The sequence below is a fragment of the Dysidea avara genome, chromosome 8 (assembly GCF_963678975.1).
Source record: "Dysidea avara chromosome 8, odDysAvar1.4, whole genome shotgun sequence".
Classification (NCBI taxonomy): Eukaryota; Metazoa; Porifera; class Demospongiae; order Dictyoceratida; family Dysideidae; genus Dysidea; species Dysidea avara.
The window spans coordinates 24,564,617-24,578,756 of record NC_089279.1 but is presented as its reverse complement, the minus strand read 5'-3'; the positions used below and the strand labels follow the sequence as shown (position 1 = coordinate 24,578,756).

Below are 14,140 nucleotides of genomic sequence, written 5' to 3'. Positions count from 1 at the left end.
GGGGGGGGGGGGGGGGGGGCTTCAGCCCCCCTTTTAGCTGCCTATGTTACATACACAGCATAACTCAAACAATCCACTTCAAATACCAACTTATACACAGAAATATCTTATAGTGTGTCTATCATGGAAATTGTTTAGGCAGCCTCAAGGCTGCCTTTTCTTTTCATTTGTGTATGTATGGGACACCCCCTTAGAGTAAAAGAGATACACTTTTTCCTTGGTAGCCTACTGGCCCTGCTACAAGGTTTTTATTCATTATATCATACACCTGAAAATCCCAGTGATTAGACCATTTACAAAGGTTGTAGGGAGTTGCTACAGCTGTATGGGAAATGAAAGCACCTTTTAGCCAAAGCTTACCTGTGTACAAGTATAATACAGGCTTTATTAATAGCATTTATTTCTCACTTTTACCATTTAGTGGGGGTTTTACTCACATGGTTGTGTATGGAGAAAAATAGAGAGGTACACATACACGTTTATCTGAAAATAATTTCAATAAACCAGATGCGCACCCAGTGAAGGTCAACCTGGTTTAAATATTAATGCACACAAATGGTTTAAGAGTTGAACTCCAGATACATATTAGATTTTCAAAAAATTCCTGGGGAGACGCAGAAGGAAAGAGATACATGTTAAATTTTCAAAAAATTCCTGGGGGGAGAGAGAAGAGAGAGAGGGCTAATTTTTTGGGAACACTTTCATTATTTAAGGGAATTGGTTCCATAGATAGAGGGCGCTATCACACCCTCTACCATCTATATATGGAACCAATTCTCACAATTCTAGCAGTCCAAAGTTAAGGGTTTGGGTTCTACTTTATCTACTAATCCAAGTTAGGGTTTGGGCTCATTTAATATAGGCTAGCCACTAGATCATTGTTTTAAAATTGCCTTCCATTGAAAATAGTTAAAAATTCAGGGAGCCAGCAGCTAGCAGTGGTAGCACAGTTGATAGGACTCTGATGACTTGTGAAAAGTAGTGAGATTGAGCTCAGAACACATATTTTTGTTAAAGTTTTTTTACATAAAGTCAAAATTGTGCCCAAAAATATGCTAGTGATGCCCTCTGATTTCCTTTCAGCAACAGCAGCCAATGCATCCTAGCCATTGAGACTGACTGAGCCTTACCCATTACACTGACACCCCTGCTTTATAGAGTGATTAAAACTAGCCAATTAATCCATTATAAAGCTGACTGTTGTGAGTAGCTGAAGCTCTTCTGCAGAGTTTTGTAAACTATGTGCAGTGGTTCACTGTGCCATGGTTTTTTCAGTATAGTGATCATGCAAGGTGATTAATATTATGATGTTAACAAAAAAAGCTATGATGTTAAAATAGATTCATAGCCATGAATATAGGTTAACATTATTAACAGGTTAACATTATTAACAGGTTAACATTGTTAACAGGTTAACATTATTAACATAATTAAAAGGTTAACATATTATTGGCTAACATTTCAGAGTGCATGCACCCCTATAAGGAATTATTTTTAAGGTTGTTATCTCATTATGTAATAATCATCACAGCAACTCAAACCTCTAATTTTACATTTATGGCTTCTCCTTCATGTTGTGTTGCTATCTATGGCTCTTTGTTTATAGTTTTATACTTTTCTATGGAGAAGCTGTTAATGTATCTGGAGAATAGATCTATTTTTGGGCCACGTTATAGCTGAAATGGAATAGAAAAATTGGACACGCACCAAGTAGAGAATCACTTTTAGCAAAATTGTACACCATTTTCAGATATCACACATTAACTAGAATTGTGCTAGAAATAGTTTGCTAGGTATAAGCATGTTAGATGAAATGCCCACTGGGTGTTATTTTGCGTTTTTTGAACATCCATTTAGCTTAGTTTCAGTTACTCCTGATGTAGAAAATGATTATTGAGAAAATAACATACTCAGTGAAAACGAGTGATCAAAAATAAAATAAAATAAAACCCTGAAATTTGTCAATCCACAGATTTTATATACCTCAAAAATTATAATAATTTTACCAGCATTGATAGCAATTTACTGGGAATATCACAATACATATTAAAGTTGCCGCAAAAAATAAAATTACACATATTTAAATTTGTTCAATTTTGTACAGAAAGCACATTTTTACCAAGTAAGGTAAGAAATAATTGACATCTTTTATTGATCAACTTTACGTCATTTAGAATCCAGATTCAAACACAGAATTTCAGAGCATTTAGCTGCTTCATGCTGCCTTGTTTATTGTCGAGGTTGTCTTACAGTGGCTTTTATCATGTTGGACTGTTGGTGAATGACGAGAAGTTTGTTTATAACTTAGTTTCACTAGTCTGTTATTCTTGGCATATAATGAAATCAACTATAAATATTTGTAGTACTTCTGTGCATACATGTCCCATTATTGACATGAATTTTTGCACAAGGGAAACTGCATTATGTGGTAAGTTAGTGGTAAGTTAGGTCAAGTTATGGGCCATTCAGGGCTCAAAACTGGCTAAAATGAAAGGACATTTATAGGACAAGTCATTGTCCAATACCACAGAGCTGTACAACCACACACAGCCATCTCCAAGTTGGCCAGGGTTCCATCGAGATCCCAGACCACTCGTATGGCTTGCCACTGTGCTTGAAAAAGGCAGCTAGCAAAAACAGACCGTTTTACTCTGCTTGACTATGACAGTGAAATTTGATAGTGCGTTCATAAAGTTTTGTGTTTGTGTGAAAAATCAAACTTCCTTTCTTGGACAATAAGACCAGTTTTCACAGATCCAGTCACATACAACTGTGTCATGTGAGATCATGTGATCACACTAACAATAAAAGCTGTGAACTCCCTGCTCTGGCTGTTTTAAGTAGTTTTCAGTGCTTCTTGGTGTGTTTCATGGCTGAAAATGGTAAGTTGGCTGTTCTGGTGTAGCTGGCTATAAATCTGTAGTTTTAAGTGACTGTCTCTGGGAAAACCGGTATTATCACCCTTTTAAAAATATTGAGAAATGCCGGTTTTAAATATTTAGAGTGTTGTAGCTTTCCAATGGTGGTAGCTATGCATACCAAATTTCACACGTTTTACAACAATTTATTACCTTCCAGATCATTCACTGAAGAAGTAGTCCACAGCTACCATTTTAGATAGTTTTTTAACCAAGGTTGGCTGTATCAGGCGAGCTCCAAAAGAGGTGGGAGTCGGGGGGCCTGGAAGGCAGGCAAGATGCTGTTTAAAAATTGAAGAGGAAGGTGTTGGGATGAATTAGGCCAAGTTATGGGCTATTCAGGGCTCAAAGCTGGCTAAAATGAAAGGAAAAGTTACAGCACAGGCCATTGTAAATGTCCAATAACACAGCTGTACAGCCACACACAGCCATCTCCTGGTTGGCCAAGACTCCATCAAGACCCCAGACCACTTGTACGGCTCGCCACTGTGCTTGGAAAAGGCAGCTAGAAAAAGTAGACCACTTTACTCTGATCAACTGTGACAGTGAAATTTGATAGTACATTCATAAAGTTTTGTGTTTGTGTGAAAAAAATCTAACTTCCTGTCTGGACAATAAGACCGGTTTTTGCAGATCCAGTCACAATTATTGCCACTCAAGCAGTGAACAGGCTATGTTGTTTTCACTAAACGTCCTCTTTGTTTTCTTTTTATCATGTATTCATGAGGTAGTCACATGATCTTTTGTATACCAATCGAACCGCCATCATGTACTGAGTCTAATGGTGTTCAATCTTCATGTGACCATTGACACTGTACCCATGCGCTCAGCACCATTATTCATCTTGCCAATAACTACCTAGGCACTCACTACCTTCATACTCACAGTCACCTCCAATACCATCTTCAAAAGTAATATTGTGCTTTATTATTGTTTCCTCTGGCATTCTAGCAGTATAGCTATGGTGATTGACAAATTATCAGTGGGAGGCCTCTTATTTTGTCTATTAGTTTTCTTTGTGGTGGCACTTGATTTCTTCTGCTCATTTTTGCTATTTCTTTCTTTGCCTTCTTTTGTTTTTCCACTCTAGTTTTCACTTTTCTTTTTCTTTCTGTTTGTTTTTCGTGTTGTCTTTCAAAACTGCAATTACTTCTGCATTGTGAGTTAGCCTGTAATGCAGTAACTCTGATTTGTGATGCTATCTTCTTCTCTGGGGGTGCTGGCACATACTATTTGGATATTATGTTAGTAGGTTTAACTTCTACTTTCATTGCCAATTTGCAAATTGGTTTGCAGCAGACTTACTGTTATTGCGATTGGTACAAGTGTTATCACAAATTGTAACAGCATCAGGCAGACTAATGTTTGGGAAATATCAGGTAAACAGCATTCAGTGGAATAGATAGTAAAATTTGCCTTGGAGTGGTTACGTTTAAGCCAGGAGATATATATTTTGGATTATGTAAATGAAACCTACATATTTCTAATCAAAGAATTCTTCATTGTAACAATTGTTGCAGTTTCTGCATTTTGACTGTCTTTGTTATGACTAGAATAGTTGGAGTCATTACATTTTCTTGACATGGAGTACTATTATTGTCAGAAGAAGTGGTATATGCATTAGTGTCTCATTTGAAGATGTATTTTATTGCTACAACTGCCAGGATTTCGATCTAGAATTGCACTTGGGTTAAATGGAGCACACACTCAGAAGCCACTAATTATGGTTTCAGGGAACATAGCCTTAAGCCATGCTTTAGCAGTGTTCCCAGTTAGTTTATTTTGCTGCATATACAATGTAAGTGCTACAATACTGGTTTCTTTCAGGCTGTATATGCTATGTGTAAGACCAAAATAAACTAAGAAACAATATACTCCTCAGCTCCGCCAAGTATAGAATCCCTCAAAAACAGCTCAAATTGTCAGACAATACTATCTTGCAATGTTGTTCTGGGTACTTTGTGTTCCTGCACCTATTTCTAACAATATCTGTAGCTTGTTTCATACTAGAATGATGGGGTGGGTTGTTTATGGAACTAAGCTTGGCCCATCATCATTATTTTTTTTTTAATTAGAGATTGTAAGTTCCCCCCTCGGAAAGGGTCTGGTCATCTACCCATACCATTTCTGTTATAAAAATGGACAACTTTTTGTTGCATGCTAATTTAAATGACTTCTTAAAAGTACTAAGAAGCCTTATGAGACACAAGGTACAGAATGCGTTGTGTGACTACCTTCAAAAGAATCCAGGAAGTGATGCAGTTTTAAAATAAATCAAGATCAAGAACTAGTCACTAATTATCTTGCTAGATTTCTGACAAATTGATACAGCTAGATTTACTGTTTAATTAATTACAAAAGTGAAAAAATATTTGGGAATACTTGGAACATCATAATGAGGAAAATTTTGAACATGATTCCCACCAGCTTAGACCATATCTTTAATTAAACAGGAACAGGATAAATAGGCCCTTTATGCACTAGGATAATGTCATTGTACACTATTTTTATGGTTGATATAGTTGAAGGAAGATATGCTGTAAGAAAAAGAGTATATCAGTAGGTTATAGTGGGGTGCTGCTACTTTTGTGCATCTCAGGTCAGTGCCCTTGTGTGTGTGTGTGCTATGCACATGCATAACTGCTCAAACATATGAAAACCAGATATTATGTCTTTCACTGTCTAATTGCAACGTTTTATTTATTGTGTTACATAACAGCCAAGCTGTGAAGGGGCACAGCCTTCAAATAAATGCTAGAATGAAAAAATTAAAGGTGGTGGCAAAGAAATGGCTGCAAAAGTAATTTAACATTATTGCAGCCTTTGCTTGGCTAATTTCAGAACCTTTTCACTCTTTGTACAGAATGGTTATTTTGATATAGGTAGATAAAACTTCTTTTGTTCTTGAAAGCCAAGTCCGAAGCTGGCTTTAGGGCTTGCTTTTTACATGTCTACAACTTTCCTTTCTATGGGAGTAGTCAAGTAGTTGCGATGAAGTAAAAACACAATTTATCATATGCACATTATTTAATGGAAACTGCATGTTATTTGTTCACTCATGTTATTTATGCTTTGTGATTTCTTCATGAGCATTAACATGGTGACGCTGCATTAGAGTATGCTAATTGCTTATTTTTACACCTGTTTGGCTTTTGCAGTATACTTCTATTGCTGTTACTGATTCATTTGTAAGGCAATTAGAAGACATTTTGTATTTTATAGCAGTTTTGTAAGTGTGGTGAAAAAAGAAGGAAAAAAAGAAAATAAGCTGATTTTGAGGTCTTGTATATCAATAATGCTTGGGGTGATTATGCTCAAGTTTGTTATGTAGGCTGTTGACTGCTGAAGGTGGAAGACCTTTCCACAGCTAAACTTATATAGTACAGAGTTTTGTACGCATGAAAATTGTTATTGCTTTATGGTTAAGAGGCTTCTTGGGCCACATCACACACTGCTGTGTCTCTTGATAGCGGCCTTTTTGGATTATTGGGTACTATAATGTAAACAGCAACTCAATAATTAAATCTTTGCTCAATAACAAGTATAAGATTATTGGATGATGGCTTGTAAGGTATAGCAATTCCAAGAAAGGTGGTGAGGGGTTTTGAGTTATGGTCTAAGCAAACGGCTAAATTAATTATGTAGTTCTACACAGTGTTACTTGTGTCACTATGTTGTTATGTTAATAGCCACTCACGTTGCCAATATGTGACTGGCTGAACAAAAACTAGTCATTTTTGCAAAATTTTATTGTACTATACAGTGTATATAAAACGTATTGGTGCATGCTACATAAAGGCTTTACACATGTTTTAATTGCTTTGGTATGCAGTGAAACAAAGCTAAATTTAAAATCAATAAAAACAGTACACCATCAGATTTGCCGTTCAAGAAGAGTTAAGAAAATCATTCATACAGCAAGAGGCAGGAAAGTTATAGCTGCTACATTTGCGATGCAATAAAAATAAAGTTTACTATCATTATTTCTTTGATGGAATGGCTTTCTTCTTTGTCCAGATGAAGGAGTACAGAAAAAGCGCTAGACCTTGATGGATTTAAGTTAATTTCCATCATTGTAGCTTGTTTCAGAAATGAGTTATGGTCAATTATTTAAGTGTCTGTAATTTATTTGCTGTATTGTTGTTGTACAAACCAAATTTATTACTGGCTGTTGCTGGGACTGCCCACTTCTTAGGGACCTGCCGATTATGCTCATTATTTTACCTATTATGCTATGCTGCACTGCTCATTATTTACCTATTATGCTCAAATTATGCTCGATATTAATACCTCAATTCCCATGTTTTTCTGGTAAATTTGCCTTTTATGGGAAAACAGTAAGTTGCTGAAGTACAGATTCTAAATCCTTGCTTGCCAAATGCATGTCACAGAAAAGATCAATGTACTCTAATAGAACAGTCAGCTGTCTGACTATTTTCTGACTGTTCTATTAGAGTATATTGATTTTTCTGTGATATGTTGATATTAAAGCAAGAATTTATGGTGAAGCACAAATGCTATTATGCTAGCATTATGCTCAATGCTTTCAGGCAACTATTATGCTCATTATTATGCCAGCATAATCGGCAGGTCCCTACCACTTCTTTGTTACGTACTATTGAAAATAGAGGAACATAACATGGAATTCAAGGAAATTGCAAAGATGGCCGGTTTTTTGCATAGCTGGTCACAAACACTCATCCATAAAAATACTTCTTTATATTTCATTATAACACATGGTATTATTTAAATTTTGATAAACATGCATTTTCCTACATTTTTTCTAGGTGCCTTCTACACTTTCAAACAGTGAAAATTGTATTGGGGTGAAAATGCCTGAAATGCTGGCTAATGAGAAGTTAGATGAGGATGAAGTTGAAGAGGACGAAGTTGGCAAGTTAGATGAAGATGAAGTTGACAAGTTAGATGAGGATGAAGTTGGCAAGTTAGATGAGGATGAAGTTGGCAAGTTAGATGAGGCTGAAAGTGACAAGTTAGATGAAGACGAAGTTGGCAAGTTAGATGAAGATGAAGTTGACAAGTTAGATGAGGATGAAGTTGACAAGTTAGATGAGGATGAAGTTGGCAAGTTAGATGAGGCTGAAAGTGACAAGTTAGATGAAGACGAAGTTGGCAAGTTAGATGAGGCTGAAAGTGACAAGTTAGATGAGGATGAAGTTGGCAAGTTAGATGAAGACGAAGTTGGCAAGTTAGATGAGGCTGAAGGTGACAAGTTAGATGAGGATGAAGTTGACAAGTTAGATGAGGATGAAGTTGGCAAGTTAGATGAGGATGAAGGTGACAAGTTAGATGAGGACGAAGGTGACAAGTTAGATGAGGATGAAGTTGGCAAGTTAGAGGAGGATGAAGTTGGCAGCGAAAGTCAAGAATTGAATTGCTTAGAGAAAAGGCAGTCACTCTTAACATCCAACAAAGAAAGTAAGCATAACCTATAAATTACACACGAATGTAACTGATGGCTGTAAAAATTATATTAGAAATAAGATCACCTGTTCAATCAGAAAATCATAACAATAGCTAATAGCCATACCCATTCAAACTTTGTATCTTTGTATACTGTATGTATGGATTTTTGTGGCCTCTGTTATTCTGGAAGAGTCAAACTGAGTATAAAATAATTTAGTGTATGCAATTAATTTAGTACAGCGTTGTACAGATTTCACCAGCAAAATATCTGTAAGCTATGGATCATTTCCACTCAGATATAAACTGTGAAATTCTATGGTCTGTATAAAGTAAACCAATTTAATAGGGTGGTCATATGTAATAATGTCTGACAGTATAGTAGTACTATCTATCATTAAGTACGGTAGTACTTAGTAAGTAGGGATTGGTAAGACATCATATGGCTTTGTAATTTTTTTGCACTTAAAAAAAAGTAGCCTTGCAATAAGTTTTACCCGAAAAAAACCACCTGGAATGCATTGGTACTGCTGTAATGATGCTGTACTTTGGTTAAACAAAACAAAAAGTAGAATGTTTTGATGTACAGTGAAATTTAAAAATTTTGAAACTCACCTCTACCTGCCTGCCTAATGTAAGACCTGGTTGCGCTAGGTGTATGGCTCCACAAATTTCAGCAGCCAAGGTAATTACGGCGGATTCACGAATCTGTTGTTCCAATTATGTTCTGCCCACTGCACCATGCTGTTTGCTTTCATCATTCATTAGCTTCTTTGCTCTTATTTATTTTTATTTATTAAGACTTTACAGCCCAAGTGCTTAAGGTCTATAGAACTCCTGGTCCTACAGCCTGTTTAAAGTTGTTACAGAAAGTATGTTTGAAAAGGTGAAGAAAGGTTCTCAAAGGATAATTAATAGTTGCGGCACTGAATATTCACGGCACTGAATACTCGCGGCACTGAATATTCGCGGCACTGAATAGTTGCAGCACGCGGCACAACCTGAACACGTGATTTTAATGAAGTGTGAATATGTGTGTGTAAGACAGGGTGTAGTACCCAAGGAGTTGTCCCTAGCATTTATTAACGCTTGGTAGTCGTTTTATAGTCTTACCAGTTTAGCTTTTTTGTGAGGTAGCTAGCTAATAATGCCTTTGAGGGGTGGATCCATCTCGGGATCCAGACTTATAAAAGTGAGGGTTCCACTCTTAATGGTGGACTCTCCAGTGATATTTTACTGTTAAATCATCAACATTTAGACCATCAGAAATGCAGCTGAAGCCTTTAACAGTCGCTGTAATAGCTTTAAAAGACAAAATGATAATTATTTTAGAGGCGCTTATTGCATACGAAGGTAAAAGATACCGTATAGCCTAAATATTTCAAGGGGGAAAACTTTTGCTGACTTTGTGGTTTTGGGTGTTATCGGCAAAAATTTTACCCTTGAAATATTTAGACCTCCATATAGTCCAATGTATATTGAGAGTGTTTGCAAATCTACGAAAATTTTATTTTTAGCAACATTGCTCAACCTCGAAAAATTTGCCCCTTGAAATATTTAGGCTATACGGTAGTTGCTTCTAGGATTAGTTGCTTCAAGTGATATTTATACTATGTGGAAAACAAGGAGTATAATATACGTAGCTAGCTAGCTAGACATAAATGTAAACAAACTAGCTATTATAAAAATTAAAATTTTTAAAAGGAAGTAGGGATTGATTATACATGGTACAAATAAAAAGTAAGGAAAGAAGCTAAAAAACGTTGCAGCTGAAATCAGAAATGATTCAGAGATGACTACTTACTAAAATGAGACATACTTTAATCCCTACTTTTGGCTAATTTGATGGTCTCATTTCAAGATGCTAGCCAAAAGTAGGCATTAAAGTATGTCTCATTTTACAAGTGGTCGTCTAATCTTGTTTCCTTACTTTTTATTGGCTGATCATTTCTCATTTAGCTGTAACATTTTTGAGCTTGTTTCCTTACTTTATGTAGCATGTATAACCAAGCCCTACTTCCTTTTAAAATTTTTGATTTTTTTAATAGATAGTATAAGAGGGATCATGAAAGTTTGCACCCTTCATTGACTATCCTCACATTATCTTCACGGTGCCTTGGCAGTATTGGTAAGGTGTAATCAAACCCAAAAGTGCCTTCAAGGCAATTTGAAATGTTTCCAAAATTTAAAAAAAAAGTTATTCAGTGAAAGTTTCTACTGAATTACTTACCAATTCCTTCAGACGAACATACCTCTAAGGCTACAGCCTTGACTTTTTCGCTGTTAACTGTTGTTTCAGCTTGAGGTGTCAATTTGCTGTAGTGTATTAATAATAAACTACAGCAATTTATACACTACAGCAGTTTGTGATGTAAAATTAGAATGAAAATTGTCCATAATTTTCGCACAATGTCTCCTACAGTTAAAGTAAGCACATTGGTTGTGTTTCACTTATCATTCCCTGTGTGTGGTGCTGTGTAGCAGCCAGAACATACACTATTCAAAGACAAGGCAAAATGGCTGTTGTTTATTATTACTTAGAATAGGGGCACACGTTTTGTTGTGTAGGTGGTTAAGCCTCATATCCATCTGGCACCACCCAGCACTACTCTTTCGTTTGATGCAGTGTTATAGAAGGATCATTGATGATGAATTATTATGTTACAAATTTTATAAACATGAAAGGAAACTGTACAAGCTACTAGGGATCATGGCAGTAAGCATCATCACCTGGACTGCAAATAAATCCCTCCTTTAGCTATGGTGGATTATTGTATATGGCCAGGGCAATTAATCTGTACATCAGGTGATAATCCCCCTTGTTTAAGCACTATTTTATTGCAATGATCTCTGCTAGCTTGTTAAGTTTTTACAAAGCAAAACCCAAAGATGTGCAGCAATGCATGATCAAACTACTTTGATTTAACAGACACTGTCATTAAAAAACTTTGTTACGAAAATTTGCTGAACTAGACACCTCCATCCAATCTCTGACCACTAGCATTTCAACAAGTAAGTGATTAGAATTATCACAACAATAGATCTTTAAACAATAAAATTAAATGTTCAATTGTGGGTTTTAATTTTTAGAAACATTCAAATTATCCACAGTTTTTCATTCAAACATCAATTCTAGCATTTGTTTATGCACTATTTATAAGGTAGAAGAAAGGTGTAGCTCACTTGTTACAGACAGTAAAGTGGGTGTATACAATAGTGGAGTACAAGCTTTATTGTTGTAAACAACTTTACACTTGACACTAGTCACCTGTACACAGTATCCATGTCAAGACAATGTTAAAATGGTGGGTTTAAAGTTGAATCAAAGCTTGTAATCAATACAATATTGTTAATTCCAATCAGTTTAATAATGACAGTATCACCATGTCATTGTTGCAACTGGTTAGCATTAACATCAGTGAAGTCATTTTTTGCATGGTTGCCACCTTTGATTTCACAATCCTGGCTATTATATATATAGGCTGCACACTTTTCACATTAGTGCTGAAATGAACAGCGATTTTTATTATTTGAATAGTTGTGGACAAAATTACCAATTATTCGATTATTCTTTAAGCATGAATAAGTACTGAAATCAGTAAGGTACAGCCTGAGAGCTATTACTATCTTTTCTAAACTGTATTTTCAGTATGAATATGCCACTTTGTTCACAGCTTCTAGGTTAGCTTTATCCATGCATCTGATTGCAGCCTACTAAAGTGCTAACAAATATTTGAATAGCATGTTAATGAATCAAATAATGTCATGTCAACTGAATAGTTGAATATCCAAATAATCGTTTCAGGTTCAGCACTATTTCACATAACAGCTTGGATGCTTTGGCATAGATATTACTCATTTTTGTATTTGGAAGCCATCTCTGGCCAGTTGTATGGCTTAGCTTAATGGTACTTATACAGTATAGGACTTACCTAGTGAATGATGTTATGCATTTAAGTAGAGTAATAGATTGAAACTGGTATTTCCTACATACAGAATTTTATTGTCCTGGTTAGTGGTTACACTATATCAGTATAATAATCTATATAATCATTTGGATTTCATGTTATTTGTTTTAGCGTCATCACTCGATGATGGAGATACTGAGTCATCCAAACCAAGAGAAGTACCTGCATTACTTCATCAGTATGTTCTGACTCTCAAGAATCAAATAGAGCAGTTAGAAGCCACTTATAATGGTCAGCTAGCTGACGTTAACATTACTATTAGCAAATTACATGAAGATGCAGAATTTATGGAAAAAATACATAATGTAAAATTGGAGAACATTGCACAAGCAACAGAAAGGAACATACAAAAGGTAATGAGTGATGGGCAACAACATTTTGAACAGTTACAAGAAAGCAATTCATTCATTCTAGACCAATTGTCCCATGTTCAACAGCAGTTACTAGATGTTCAGAAGAACAATGAAGACCTCAAGGCAAATAATTTACATATTCAGCGTCAATTGACATTCACACAAAACCAGCTAACTCTCACTCAACAGCAGTTGCTGGGTTTGCGGTCAATGATGACCTCTAGTAGGTTATGGGTTGTCTCAGGTGACCAGTTTACAGTTGGAAAGGAAATTGGTAGAGGAGCATGGGCTACCGTTCATGAGGCTACATTCCGAGGAGCCACTGTTGCTGCTAAGTGTCTTCATGATGTTATAACTTCTCCTAAAACAAGGGAATTGTTCCAACGAGAGATGGCGATAGCGCTTGTATGTCAGCATCAAAGCATTGTAACCTTTTTGGGAGCCACAGTTGAAGGTCCTCCAGTTATCTTGATGGAATTGATGGACATTAACTTGAGAAAAGGCTATGAGCTAGGGCGTATCGTGAACTACCAGATACATGGTATTCTTCATGATGTTGCTAAAGCACTTCATTTTTTACACACCAGACCAGATCCAGTAATCCATCGTGATGTGAGTAGTGCCAATGTGTTACTGAAGGTACTCTACAATGGTGAGTGGCTGGCCAAACTGGGAGACTTGGGTACTGCTAAGATACAAAAGCAAGTAGCCACTGCAGGTCCTGGCTCTATAGCCTATGGAGCCCCTGAAGCTGGTGACTACAAGAAACATTCTCCCAAGATGGATGTGTACAGCTTTGGAGTTGTTTTCATTGAAACTCTTACCAAAACTCATCCATTTCAAATGGTGGACACCCTTAAAGCACAGGTCCAACAACAATATCCACAGTATGATCAACTGGTCACCAGTTGTACCAAACAACAGTCAAGTGACAGACCTACAATGTATGATGTTCTTGTACAGTTGGATGAGATTGCTGCTACTGCTGCTGAATGTGACTGATGTGTGTGCACGTACATGTAATTTAAATTATATTACGGCATTTTGTATGTAATGGCTTATAGCTACATAGCGTTAATTATGTAAAAAGGAAGGCATACTTTAATGTAATAGTGTAATATGATGCATGCAAATCTAGATGGGTCTAGGGGCTTACCCCTACAGGAAATTTGTTTAAAAGCTATGAATTCAAAAGTGACTAGTATTTTAATCATTCACCTTGGTAAATAAATGATGAAGTAAAGTCAGAATGGGATAACAGTCATTAAAACTGCCAATGGACAAGAGCAATGCATAAAGCATTGTATTGAACTAGCTACATATAATGTTTTGTGATGATAGAACAAGGGCGGATTTAGGGGGGTGCTTGGGGTGCTGAAGCACCCCCTCCAAAATTTTACAATGAGCAAGCTAGGAGAAGCTTCTAGAAGCTGTAGTACAGGCGCAGTTGCATTTTATACACATGCATGGGCAATGA

The 14,140-nt window shown here is 36.3% G+C and overlaps 1 protein-coding gene across 2 annotated transcripts in view; it reads left to right on the top strand.

Moving 5' to 3' along the window:
* LOC136263578 (uncharacterized) overlaps nt 1–13,786 on the top strand; it is a 38,622-nt gene extending 24,836 nt beyond the window's left edge. Inside the window, exons 3-4 of one of the 2 annotated variants that reach the window (XM_066058197.1) lie at nt 7,809–8,357; nt 12,422–13,786. In XM_066058197.1, coding sequence (XP_065914269.1) covers nt 7,809–8,357; nt 12,422–13,665 — 1,793 coding nt within the window. In that variant the 3' untranslated portion in view covers nt 13,666–13,786. Of the gene's footprint in view, nt 1–7,705; nt 8,358–12,421 lie in introns of both variants that reach the window. The other variant, XM_066058198.1, reaches the window with a different exon arrangement.
* The last annotated feature ends 354 nt before the right edge of the window (nt 13,787–14,140 follow it).